Source organism: Melanotaenia boesemani, chromosome 1 (assembly GCF_017639745.1).
Source record: "Melanotaenia boesemani isolate fMelBoe1 chromosome 1, fMelBoe1.pri, whole genome shotgun sequence".
Taxonomy (NCBI): domain Eukaryota; kingdom Metazoa; phylum Chordata; class Actinopteri; order Atheriniformes; family Melanotaeniidae; genus Melanotaenia; species Melanotaenia boesemani.
The window spans coordinates 22,110,140-22,121,599 of NC_055682.1; the positions used below are offsets into that span (position 1 = coordinate 22,110,140).

The window sequence follows — 11,460 nt, forward strand, 5'->3', positions numbered from 1 at the left end:
GTGTAGTTTCCACAAGCTGAGTTTTCTGCCACTTTAACAAAATACAACTCTAACTAAATACAATGGTGGCCTTGCGTTCAAAGAAACAGTTACAGAAATAAATAAGTTAAATTAAAACGTGATCTCAGACATCTCTTCCTGTAAAAAGTTAATTCGTAGAGGAATAGGCTGAGATAGAAAACAAGTCTACTTTTAAATGGCTAAGATGATTTTCTAATGAAAACTATGGATAGCTAACTGTTTTAACTTCATTTAATTTGTTTGGTCTGTTGAGGCAGGTCAAGTGTGCAAAGATCAATTTCTACTTCATTTAAAAAAACTTCTTACAGACTGTGTATAAAGTGCTTTACCTGGAAAGTACCAAAGATGATAAAAAAGTAAGAATTGCATTACTCTGCAAGGACACAAAACAAATAAGAACAAAATGCACTGCTTTTTACATATAAAATTAATGCTAATACAAGTGCCATCAGAAGGTTTAATGGAAGTTAATTGTCTGCTTCTCTTTCATCTTGTAGATAAGACTACCACTGTGGCATCTAATGTTTTGAGAAACTATAATTAACTTACATGAACTAAGAAAAACTTTTGAATACTTGGTGCAACAACTGTGAAACAAAAGAAAAGGTGTAAATAATGTCACTCCAATGCAGGGCACCAGCCTTTGATGGCGAACATATGGTGGAACTTAAAATACAAAACAAGCACACAATTACAATTTCCCTGATGAGCTTATCTCCACACTTCTCTCTAACAGTGTGAGTTCCTGGAATGGGGGTGGGGGGCATAAAGGAAATAAGGGGGAGGGATTGCTGGGAGTCAAACTGGAGGAGAAGATAGAAAGGAAAGGGGGCAAATTAAAAGGCAGACTGATTACCTGCTTGGCCTCTTCTAACAATGTCTGCAATCTGCTTAATTCTTTCTCGTACTGCTCCTTCATCTTGTCCACCTCCTGATCGTGAGCAGCCACTTCCTCCTTCAAGGCACCTTTCAGAGCTGTTAGCTCCCTTTCTCGCCTCCTTAGGACATCCTCCTGATCCTCTTTAGCCAGGAGAACTTCCTGCATCTCCACCTTCAGTTGCATCATGTCCTGTGGAAAAATAAGGCAGTTTGGCAACTTTATCTCAGTTCAGGATTAGAGGAAAAAAAGTTGGATCTGGAAAGTTTAACTTAACTCTTAAATTTGCTCTTATCTTTGCTAAAACATATTAGTCTTCATTTCCATCATTTGTAAAGGCAGAACTGAAAAAAGAATGTGTATCTTTTGCAAATACCATCACTAATGTGACCATTTTGGCAGTACTATTTAGAATTTATCAAATCACTGACCAGATAGTGACCGCTATGCCTGCACTGAAGCTTAAAATACCAGCTTCAGTTACACTGAAACAGAACCATATTGTGCAGATGAAAACCCCCACATGTTCTAACTTACAGAATTTTGTTTTATGCAACAATGAACACTGTGACTTACTGCCATAATGATGTCTTTCTCTCCATCTCCAGCTAACCTCTTGGCCGAGTCAAGTTCGTCATGCATCTCGGACAGCTGGTCCTGCAGGTCTCTGATCTCTGTCTGGTGCTGCTCCCTTTCCATCTTCACCTGGAAAAGTCTGACAGAGTCCACAGCATGTCACAATGCAGTGCAGTTCCTCTTCACACAGGACTCAGGCAAATATGAACCTGCACACCTGCACCTTCATTCATACACATCAATGAGAGCTCCTGTGCCATGACTGAATATGAGGCCTGCAGAGCACAGAAGTTAAACCAAATACTTGAATGATGGAAAACCAATAATGTCAAACCTCCACCTGTATGGCAACACCAAGGGGGAGGGTGATAAGTGATGTAGGTCACCTTAAACAAATTATTACGTAGTCTTGTAGGTTAAAGCACAACATCAACTCCTGCTGAGAAAGTTTACTTAAGAGGTTGCTCAATAGTTTTTGTGCATGCCAAAGACAAAAATCCCTGATTCATTTTTAAACAAGAGTCAATGCTGATTTTCAAAGAAAACCTTTGATTTTAGGCTATTTCATTTCTGCTCCCACTTGGCACATACAGAGCCAAAAAAAGAAACCAGCAAGCTATGAAAAACTGGAAAACTTTGGATATCAAACTGAAATCAATCACAACTATTGGATCATACAATATAAAGAGGCAGAAATTGAGCGGGAAAGTAAATGTTGTCAGAGTGAATCAGTCAGCAACAACACAATAATAGGGACAATGAAAGCTGAAACTAGCAAAACATTAGAGACACAAAGGCTTATACAATAAGACAAAGGAGCTGTATGGTTATAATTTCATCAACATATGTCCTACATCAGTACTTCCTGCATCATTTCAACTGAAACAAAGAGCTTCATCAGCAGGCCTGGTGTCTAAAAGGTTTGTGTTATTGCTAGCTGTTCCCACCTCCTTCCTTGCAGACAAGATTAGCTGGAATCAAAAACAAAGCAACACAAATCCTATTCCTCATCAGCTTTCTAAAACACAATTTAATGGAGCACAACCAATAAAACTGAAAATGGAGATAAAAGGTGAATACATCAGGGTGTTTTTACATCTGTGTCGGCCAAGTCTACCAAAGTTTAACAGAAGGAAAATGACAAGATGCCCAAAAAAAAAAAAATCACAAAAATGCTAAACTAGCTCATTAATCATTATTGACTCTGCACTTACTCTTCCACTGTGGTCTGCAGGTCAGCCTCCATTTTAGCTAGTTTTTCCTTCAGATGCTTGCACTCCTCCAGGCTCCACTGTAGCTCCTGCTGCAGCTCCTTCAAACTTGCTGATTCCTTCTTATCAGCCTGGTTCTTCTGGTGATAAAACACAAAATGTATTGTCATTGATATTGTTTGCAGATGGCCTTCTGGTGGAATCAACAGAGCTGACAATTTTTGATAAAAGCTTTTTTAAAAGTCACTTTGTCATAAAAGAAGAAGATAACAACAGATGCTGCTGCGAAAAAGGACAATTAAATGTTAAAGAAATACAGTTTGTGTATGCGGTAACAAGTGTTGTAACTGCCATAATTTAAGGTTTTTTTGGAGGTAGTCTGCTGGTCAACTGTTACCGTCAATTGTTCCTCCAGCTGTTTCTTTAGTTCAACTATCTCTTTCTCCAGTTCAGCATTTTCCTCCTGCAGAGCTTTGGTCTGTGCAGCGAGGTCCAAGGTCTGAAAGAGGACAACCGATATTTAGAGTTGGGGATTTCTTCGTCATCCCCAATGAAAAAAAAAAAACAAAACAGTCTGAATATATGAATCCGGTATTAACAACCTGTTGTTCAGTACCAGTTACATATTCAACAGCTGAAAACATCTGCTCTTAAAAGCAAACAGCTTCCAATGCTTACGGCTAAGAATATTCATACAGTTGTATCTCTTGCTACTTTGCTGGAGAATAACTTAATCTAAAGATGTCTTTTACACATGTAGCTGGGACAAGATGCAGCATAAGAGACTTTAACCCTACACTGGTATGTGCATACAAGCAATGATGCAACAAAAGCTCACTTTGTTGTCGCCTTGTGCACTGGCTGTGGCTCGAGACTTCAACGTCTGTATCTTCTCAAAGACAAGGTTGACCTTTTTCTTCGTCATTTCATCACTATCATTGCTTCTGTAGACACACACAAACCCACAAAATGTTATTATTCTGGTTATCAAAGTTTAGAAAAAGTCCTCTCTGTGTTTTGAGGAATCAGGCATGAAATCCAGAGTGTTCTGGGAACAGAGTAGTTCAATCCTGGCTTAGAAGGGGTCAGGAAGGATCATACTGCTTTGATGTGTCACCTTACAGCACAAACAGCTTCATTACACTTGAATTTTAGCCACATGTACACCAAGAAACCATACACATACTACCACATTCTCTAATGCAATATGGATTTAATTCATTACTGAAAGAAAAAGGATGCATATATTGTTAATCAGATTTGATTATCATGTGTTTGGTTACTGAATAGCCACGTCTACAAATTGTACACCTCAGCCTAAGCCTCTCAGAATTTAACAGTTTAACTCATCAGTACATTGTTTTGGTCCTTATAAAATACTAATTAGCTTCAACATCTCGAGTTAAAAGCAGCTCCATCTTTGACTTTTAGCCATCTCCATTTATGACTTTATCAAGAATTTTGCCCTAAAATGAGAAGATTTTTCTGACTCAGAACACTTAATCTATCAGCTACAGTGAAAAAAAAATCTGAATCAGCAAATCAAAGTTACACCACTTTTACATAACAACCATATATTATCTCAATAAATTTCACGGCTGACACAGAAAGCCAAACTCTCCCAACCTCCTCTTGACTCTCTTCAAACAGATGATTTTCATTAAACCCGTATAAGCCCTGCTGGTGAATGTTTGTCTTCTGAGTCTTGGGAATGTGGCTCAGTTTCAGCCCCTGCACTTCCATCTGTGTTTCCTCCCCTTTGTCCAGTGACTCCTGACCTGTGGCCTGACACACCCAAGCAGTTTCCTGTTCTCTCTCTATAATGCCCCGGGCCAGTAAAACGTGCAAACACTGTAGCAACCTGCATACTGTTTCTAAATGTAAAATCATGGACAAATAATGAAGACAGGAGAAGTAATAATGTTGGTTTGTCAATCATCTAGTAAACGTAATATTTGCCATGAAACTGACACGCAACATATGAAAATAAATCTTTTCTACATGTTTAAATTTGCCTTTAAGGAACTCCAATTAGTTTTAAAGATTTGACGACACCAATAATAACGACCATAGTTATTCAAGAAAAAAAAAATACATGTCACCTTTGCCGTCTAAAATGCAAAAATAGCCCATTTATGCTTGAGGAAACATTAAACATGGTTTTTGTTGTTTATTTTTATCAGGTACTAGGATTAAAAACAGGGGCCTAGAAAAACCATGCAGAAAGAAAATTAGGTTAGGCCATTATTTATTTTTTTAAAGACAAGCTCTGTGGGATTCCTCTGAAAAATGATCATGTGCCAGATTAACCCACCCAACATGTGTGTGTCTGTTAATCTGTAGTTCAGTTTAGTGCCTTGTTCAAAGTGATTTCAAGTCCAATCTAGTAATAAACCTTTACAAAAAAGTAACCCGAGGGCTCATTCAGGCATTATGCTTAATAAAGTTTCACTTTAGATTAATGGAAAGGGATGCACATATGAAAAGGATTTAACTCAAACATTCTCTATAAAAACTACTTGCCTGAATAAAATATTGTACAATAAGTGTCTGATTACAGAAACAAACAGAACCTTTTCACATTTGTTTACACTGCATCATGGAGAAAGAGTAAAAAAGTGGGATTCTGTAAGAAAACAAATTCCAGACAACTGGATCACACAGTCTGGATGGGAGGGTAGAACAGCACATTCCTTTACTTTTATCACCAACAGCCCAGCTCAGATAAAAGAAAAAATAAATATGTGCTCAACAGAGCAGCTAGGTTCACGAAGCATTGTCTAACATGTTGAATTTGGGCTTAAAGCTCATTATTCAAGACATTTTCACATCATTTGATCATAAATAACAAGAATAAATAAGTTCTTTTCTATATAACTTACCCATCTTTCAGGTAATTAAACAATATTTGCTTTGCTGTCTCTTCGTGTGTTTGTTGTGAAAGCTCCTGCTGACCTTTCAGGAGATCAGGTGTCGCCTTGATATGACAGGAAATGAGAGGGAGAGTTTAACAAAATAAATTAGGTTGAAGAAAAAAAGGGCTCTTTCACAAATCAATGTAACCCTTCAAATCACAATCTTATCATAATGTTACACATTTGACTTTTTTACCTGAACATCCGTTCCTGTACTTGGTTTTTTGTCTGACGTGGAAGAGGGCTTAGACAGAGATGTTGACAGCGATGTTGTTGAAACTTTTACAGCTGATGAGGCACTTTCCTTATCCTCTTTATTTTGAAAAGGTAGTGAAGAGGAGGTTGGCTGTGCCTTTTTGTAACCCTGTATGGAGCCAGCACCTTTAGAGATGGTGCTGTGTGGGGAACCAGGAGCACTGCTCACACAAGATGAAGCCCCAGGGTCAACCTTTCCATCTACACCCATGAACCAGGACTCCTGACCACCTTCTGTCTTCTGCAGCCGCAGCTGTGAGGGCCGCAGGACATGCTCCATTGATGTACCTCGATAACGGCTAAACTCATCCATGTAGCTAGAGCCATTCCTCAGACCAAGGGCACTATCAACACTGCGCGAACGTTTCCTGTCCTCTGGATTGATCCTGTTTCTGCGACCCATCCTGCCCCTGCGCTGATGACTTCCATCTTTCCCATCAAACTTCTCAATGAGCTCATCAACAGCAGGAATGGAGCCTGTGTCAATATCTCTGCCTGAACCAGGGAGGAAGGGGATGTACCGACGATTCTTATGGCGGTTTATGGTGTCTGCATACAGAGCCTCCATCTGTTCATCCATCAGAGTCTTAGTTGTGGAAGATGAGGAAGAGTGACGGGAGAGAGAAGAGGACTTTAGAACTGGCCCACTGGAGTCAGTCCTGCGCAGGGGAAGGACATCAGGCTCACGATGGGTACGCTCAAGGCTGGAGTTGGCACTGCTCATAGAACTGGGGGATTTACATGTCTTGCTCTGCTCATTTGAGGGACTTGACACAGTAGAAGCCTGAGGCTGGGCTGCTGACATTGGTTGAGTTTTAGAAGCTGGCTTAGACTGAGGTGGATTTAGGTTGGTAAGAAAAGGTTTGGACTGTGGCTGAGCCAGTTGAGATTGTGGCCTGGTCTGAGGCTGAGCCAGCTGGGCTGTAGGCGAAGACTGAGACTGTGGTTTCACTTTAGGAAGAGGGGTCTCAGGGTCAGGTGGCTTCAGGCTTGGGGATGGCTGCCTTTTATCTGGTTGCACAGGATGTTTGTTCCTGTCCAGGCTCAGTGACCTACCATGGGAGGGGACATTTGCAGCTGTTTTGACACTTGGATATGGGTTTTCTATCTCAACCTGAGGCAGAGGCCTTGAAGGGAGGCTATGGAAACCTTCAAGGTTTAGGGAGTTGGTCTCTGGATCATATGGCTGTAGGATCTCAGGATGCTTCTGATAATTCAGAAGGGTTGGGGGTTTCTTTCCTTGTGATTCAGTAACACCATTCTGAGGACCAGTGTAATGCATCATCTTCTGTGTCCTGTACTCCATGAAGGGACTGTTAGAGCCACTGTCTTTTCCTCCTCTAAAGTCATACTCCTGGTAGTTCTCAATAAAGGAGCTTTCTGTGTCGATGTACCCATTAATGTTAGGGTCAATATAGGGCTGAGCACCCCTGTCCTGGTTGTTGAGAACAACATAGGGATGTCCATCTATACCCTGGACTCTGATGCTGAGACCATATGTACCAGCTCCATTACTATGGGGCCTGGAAGGGCGGGATGGCTGAGTATAGCCCCGCTGTGGTCCACTGTTAGGAATGTCAGTCACTCTGTAGGACTCCATAAGGAATGTGGAAGGAAAATAAATCCCTCTCCCTGGATCAGGTGGCCCACCTATGCAAGCAAAGATTAAAACCAGCTGGGTTAGTCAAAGATGACACATTACATAATTAAATAATGGCAGCAAAGGTTCCTTATTCATTCAATAATGAAACATTGAAGCTTTGTTGCATTTAACTCTGCCTTTCTTTTTCTCCCACTTTCTTTTCATCTCTTGATTTGCATTCCAGTTAATGTGTTTATATCTCCACAGTGATATTCTCTATGAGACTGCTCTGCTAATGCACTCTGGCCAAATGAACCATGAGACAAAAAGTTCTCTCTTTGACTGCAACATCTTAGAAACCATAATATCTCTGAGGATCGGACTCAAAACCTGCTACATTATTTTCAGCAAAAATAACCAGGTACTTTTTAGAGGGGCCTGAGATTTACTTATTTTGTTTTTTTGTTTGTTTTTGCAAGAGCGTAAATAAGAAGTATGACAGAACAAAATTACTGTGTGATGTAACTAACAAAAACCACAGGCTAAATGGTCAAAGATGAACGGTATCAACAGAAGGATTATATGTCACCGTGAGTCAGTTATACCTGAGAATAACCTGGGAGTTGTACGTTTGTGTGTGTAAATAGTAAAACTGTTCCTTGCTATTGATATTTACAGCCATCATTCTTGCTCAATGTTCATCAGATATATTTGTAACTGGGAAGCGGGTAGAAACAAAGCCATCAGCAGCCACCATGTGCTTTATTAAACAAAAGTCCAGTTTCAGCAGGTTACTGTTTGTCTTGCTGACAGTGTCCCATTCTACCTCATGTTACAATACAAAGATGGAACAAAGCGGGCCTAGAGAAAGGACACTGATAAGACTGACACCAAAGGCAAAGGCAGGATATATCACATCATCATCAGATAGGTCAAGACAGACCAAATAAAAAGCAATGACCTGTTTAAAGAAGACATATAGCCTGACGTAGAGCTGCCTGATAAGGACATTTTCACACTGACAAAACATACAGATGTAGGTGTACTCTTTGCCTTTGGTTGCATTCAGCTTAAATAACAATAGCAATGGATGTTTTGTTTTTATCAATGTATAATATGATGGAGTATCCTGGTTTTTCTTGTACTCAGTGTGCTGAATTGATCAAAAGGTATGGCTATTTCAAATTGCAAAGGATTTCAGGAATTCACTGCATCAAGTTTAACCAGAAAGATGGTAAGTGTTAAGCAGAAAAGATACAAGAGTTTGTTGCTTGTGATGACAGTTTACTTTATAAACTGCACCCCAAACAGCCACCACACCCGTTAAACATTAGGCAATTCTGCTACTCCCATTCCAGAGTGATATTTTATTTTATGAAACTATATTTATTTATTTTTTTGAAGCCATAAAACAAAGCGAAGAAAACCCCATGTCAGCCACTCCTTGCACAACATGAGTATGATTCAGCTCCAGTTGGTTTTCATAAGTCAGTGAGTTTCGTTGTGACTGGTTGGTACTGAAGCTTCAATTATCTAGAATTAGTCAGCTTAAAATTTCAGTCTTCACAGGAGGGAGGAAAAAAGGTATGCAAGGTGAAGCGTCCCGTTCAAGAGTGCTGTCAAGGACGGATTAAAGCTAAAAGACAACACAATAGACCCTTTCATGCTCACTATTACATGTGTTTGATACATGAGTGCTCCAACAAGTGTGCAACATTTTTTTCCTTTCATTGTTTTTCCATTGCAAATTGGAAAAAATCATTGCCAAGCATTCCTGCTGCCTTCACTGACCCCAGTGCTGCAAAGCTGAGAGGTCAGCAGAGAGCACTGGCTTGGATGTCCAGGCACAGGCTTTGATCTGGGCAGAGGGGAGAATGCAATGATTTAACATCATGAGTTTTATCTGCTAGTGTGAGCTGATTACCTTCATTGTCATAGAGAATTCTGACACTTTGTGAACAGCTTGTCAAACTCATAATTAAAACATGTCAGGTAAGTAGCATAAAATTTAAGAAAATACTTCAGTGTCAAAAAAATCTCAGAAATGAAAACCAATTAATACATACAATAATGTAGAAAAAGAAAGGTTTCACAAAACAAACATCAAAAAATATGTTTTGTTAAAATATCTTTTTGTAAAACACTGTCTATACTGTTCTCACACTTAGTGTTTTATGTAATGTTTTGTGTTGGGGCTTTGCTTTGTTTTTTGCACCTCTGAGCCACCGTAGATAAGAGCAGTCTAGGGCGAACATTGAAGAAGTGAATGTACAGTTAATAGGTGAACTAAATCATTCCAGACAACCATGATTTACACTGTGGGAAAATATGGCAAAGCTACGTATGCCGAACCCGAGCATCAGGTTGTGAAGGGGACAGAAGTAACAGAAACACAATAAAAACCACAATTACAACATGTGGAGCTACAAACGGGACTTAAAGCTAAAGTCTCGCCATAGCTTGTTGGCTAAAGTGGGGAAACAACGGTTAATTTGATGCTGTTTCGGAGTATTTTGATGCTCAGTGCAACAGGTGGAAACGCGCCCCTCAGCCCGAGATTCGCTGGTAAAAGTTAGGACTTACCTCTCACCTGTCTCACCTCAACAAGTCACTAATAATTAAAAAGCTATAGCAGGTGAATCTGCCCCTTAATATGTTAAAGGTTTAATTTTGTCCTGCTGTTTGTGGTCATTGGCTATCAAACAGCTGTGAAGACGGCGCAGACAGTTAGTGCTGTTACTCACCAGCGTCGTTTCTCTTTCTCGTTCACTTGTCGCAGGTTTGAAACGTTTGTTTGGAGGGGAACAAACTATTAAGCAGAGTGCCCCGCGCCAAACTTTGCTAACTTATTTGCTCCTGTGTTGTCTCTCCCGAGTGTGAAGGAGAGTTGTTCCAGAAGGACGTCCGACCCTCCGCCCGCTCCGCCTCCTGGAACAAGCGCGCAAACCCGCCCACCTACTCAAAACTCTAGTCCGGCTGGTCCAGAAGCAGATATTAGACCCGACAATACACCTCTTTCCTAGGCCCGATTTATTTCAACATGACTTTTCACACGCGTGAAACCAGAAGAAAGTTATGTAGTTAGAGGTTAGACCTGCCAAACAATTAGTAATTCTGTCCTATGAGCTCATAATTTAAAAAGAGCAATTTGGATTGAATAAATGTTTTCCCTGAGCAAAAATTAGCCAACAAGAGTTGTAGTCATTTTAGTTGTTTTGGAGAAATTCTATGCAAACACACCAAAACAATCTATTAAAATATCTCAGAAATATTTTGAGTTTATGAGAAAAAATAACAAGCTACACACTGAAAGTTCACAAATGTATATAGATGATCATTTTTTTCCCACCCACTAATACTTTTACAAATTATTTAATGGATTTTGGGATTTATTTATTTTCGTTCTCATACTTGACATTACATTCATTATTTGAACTCTGCATAATTTGTAACTGCATGACTTTAAAAACCTTTAGCGTCATCTAGTGGATAATAAATTGACTTCATTTAAGTCCGTTATTGACGACTTGCGCAAAGTTAAAAATTTAAAGCGTCATAATTTTGTTAAACAGCTATACTGAAAAAATGAGCATTGCTCAGAGTGAATATAGTTCCTGTGTACTGTTTGTAGTGAGCGTGTTTTTGTAGAGTGAGGAGCAGGACTAAACCAGCACCACTGAACAGTGATGAATAACATCCAGAATGCCTTGTAACACTTCTGAGACTTTCCACTGTCGCACCCAACTGTAGTCTACATATGAAATAAACCTCAAAAGCAACATTCATCCAAGAATAATGTGACGTTTCTCCTTTCCATGAATTATTGTAAGACAGAATAGAAAATAATGACAAATGTTTCTCATTCATTCCCAGAGCCTCAGGTGACAGTAATGCCTGAATGTTTATAATGCTTCAGCATTCAATATCTGCTTAAAAATTACCTAAATAGAAACTGATTTTTGCCCTATTTCAAAAAAAGAAGTAGGTAAAGGGAATGCAGTTAAACAAATATGTTTGATTTTA

General features: G+C 39.5%; 1 protein-coding gene across 2 annotated transcripts in view; it reads right to left on the reverse strand.

The window, feature by feature from the left end:
* cgnl1 (cingulin-like 1) overlaps window positions 1-10,358 on the reverse strand; it is a 32,344-nt gene extending 21,986 nt beyond the window's left edge. Inside the window, exons 1-8 of one of the 2 annotated variants that reach the window (XM_041984383.1) lie at window positions 10,182-10,358; window positions 5,797-7,505; window positions 5,568-5,662; window positions 3,524-3,629; window positions 3,083-3,184; window positions 2,689-2,822; window positions 1,475-1,613; window positions 878-1,090 (exon numbers count right to left, since the gene is read on the reverse strand). In XM_041984383.1, coding sequence (XP_041840317.1) covers window positions 878-1,090; window positions 1,475-1,613; window positions 2,689-2,822; window positions 3,083-3,184; window positions 3,524-3,629; window positions 5,568-5,662; window positions 5,797-7,455 — 2,448 coding nt within the window. In that variant the 5' untranslated portion in view covers window positions 7,456-7,505; window positions 10,182-10,358. Of the gene's footprint in view, window positions 1-877; window positions 1,091-1,474; window positions 1,614-2,688; window positions 2,826-3,082; window positions 3,185-3,523; window positions 3,630-5,567; window positions 5,663-5,796; window positions 7,506-10,181 lie in introns of both variants that reach the window. The other variant, XM_041984382.1, reaches the window with a different exon arrangement.
* Window positions 10,359-11,460: the final 1,102 nt, after the last annotated feature.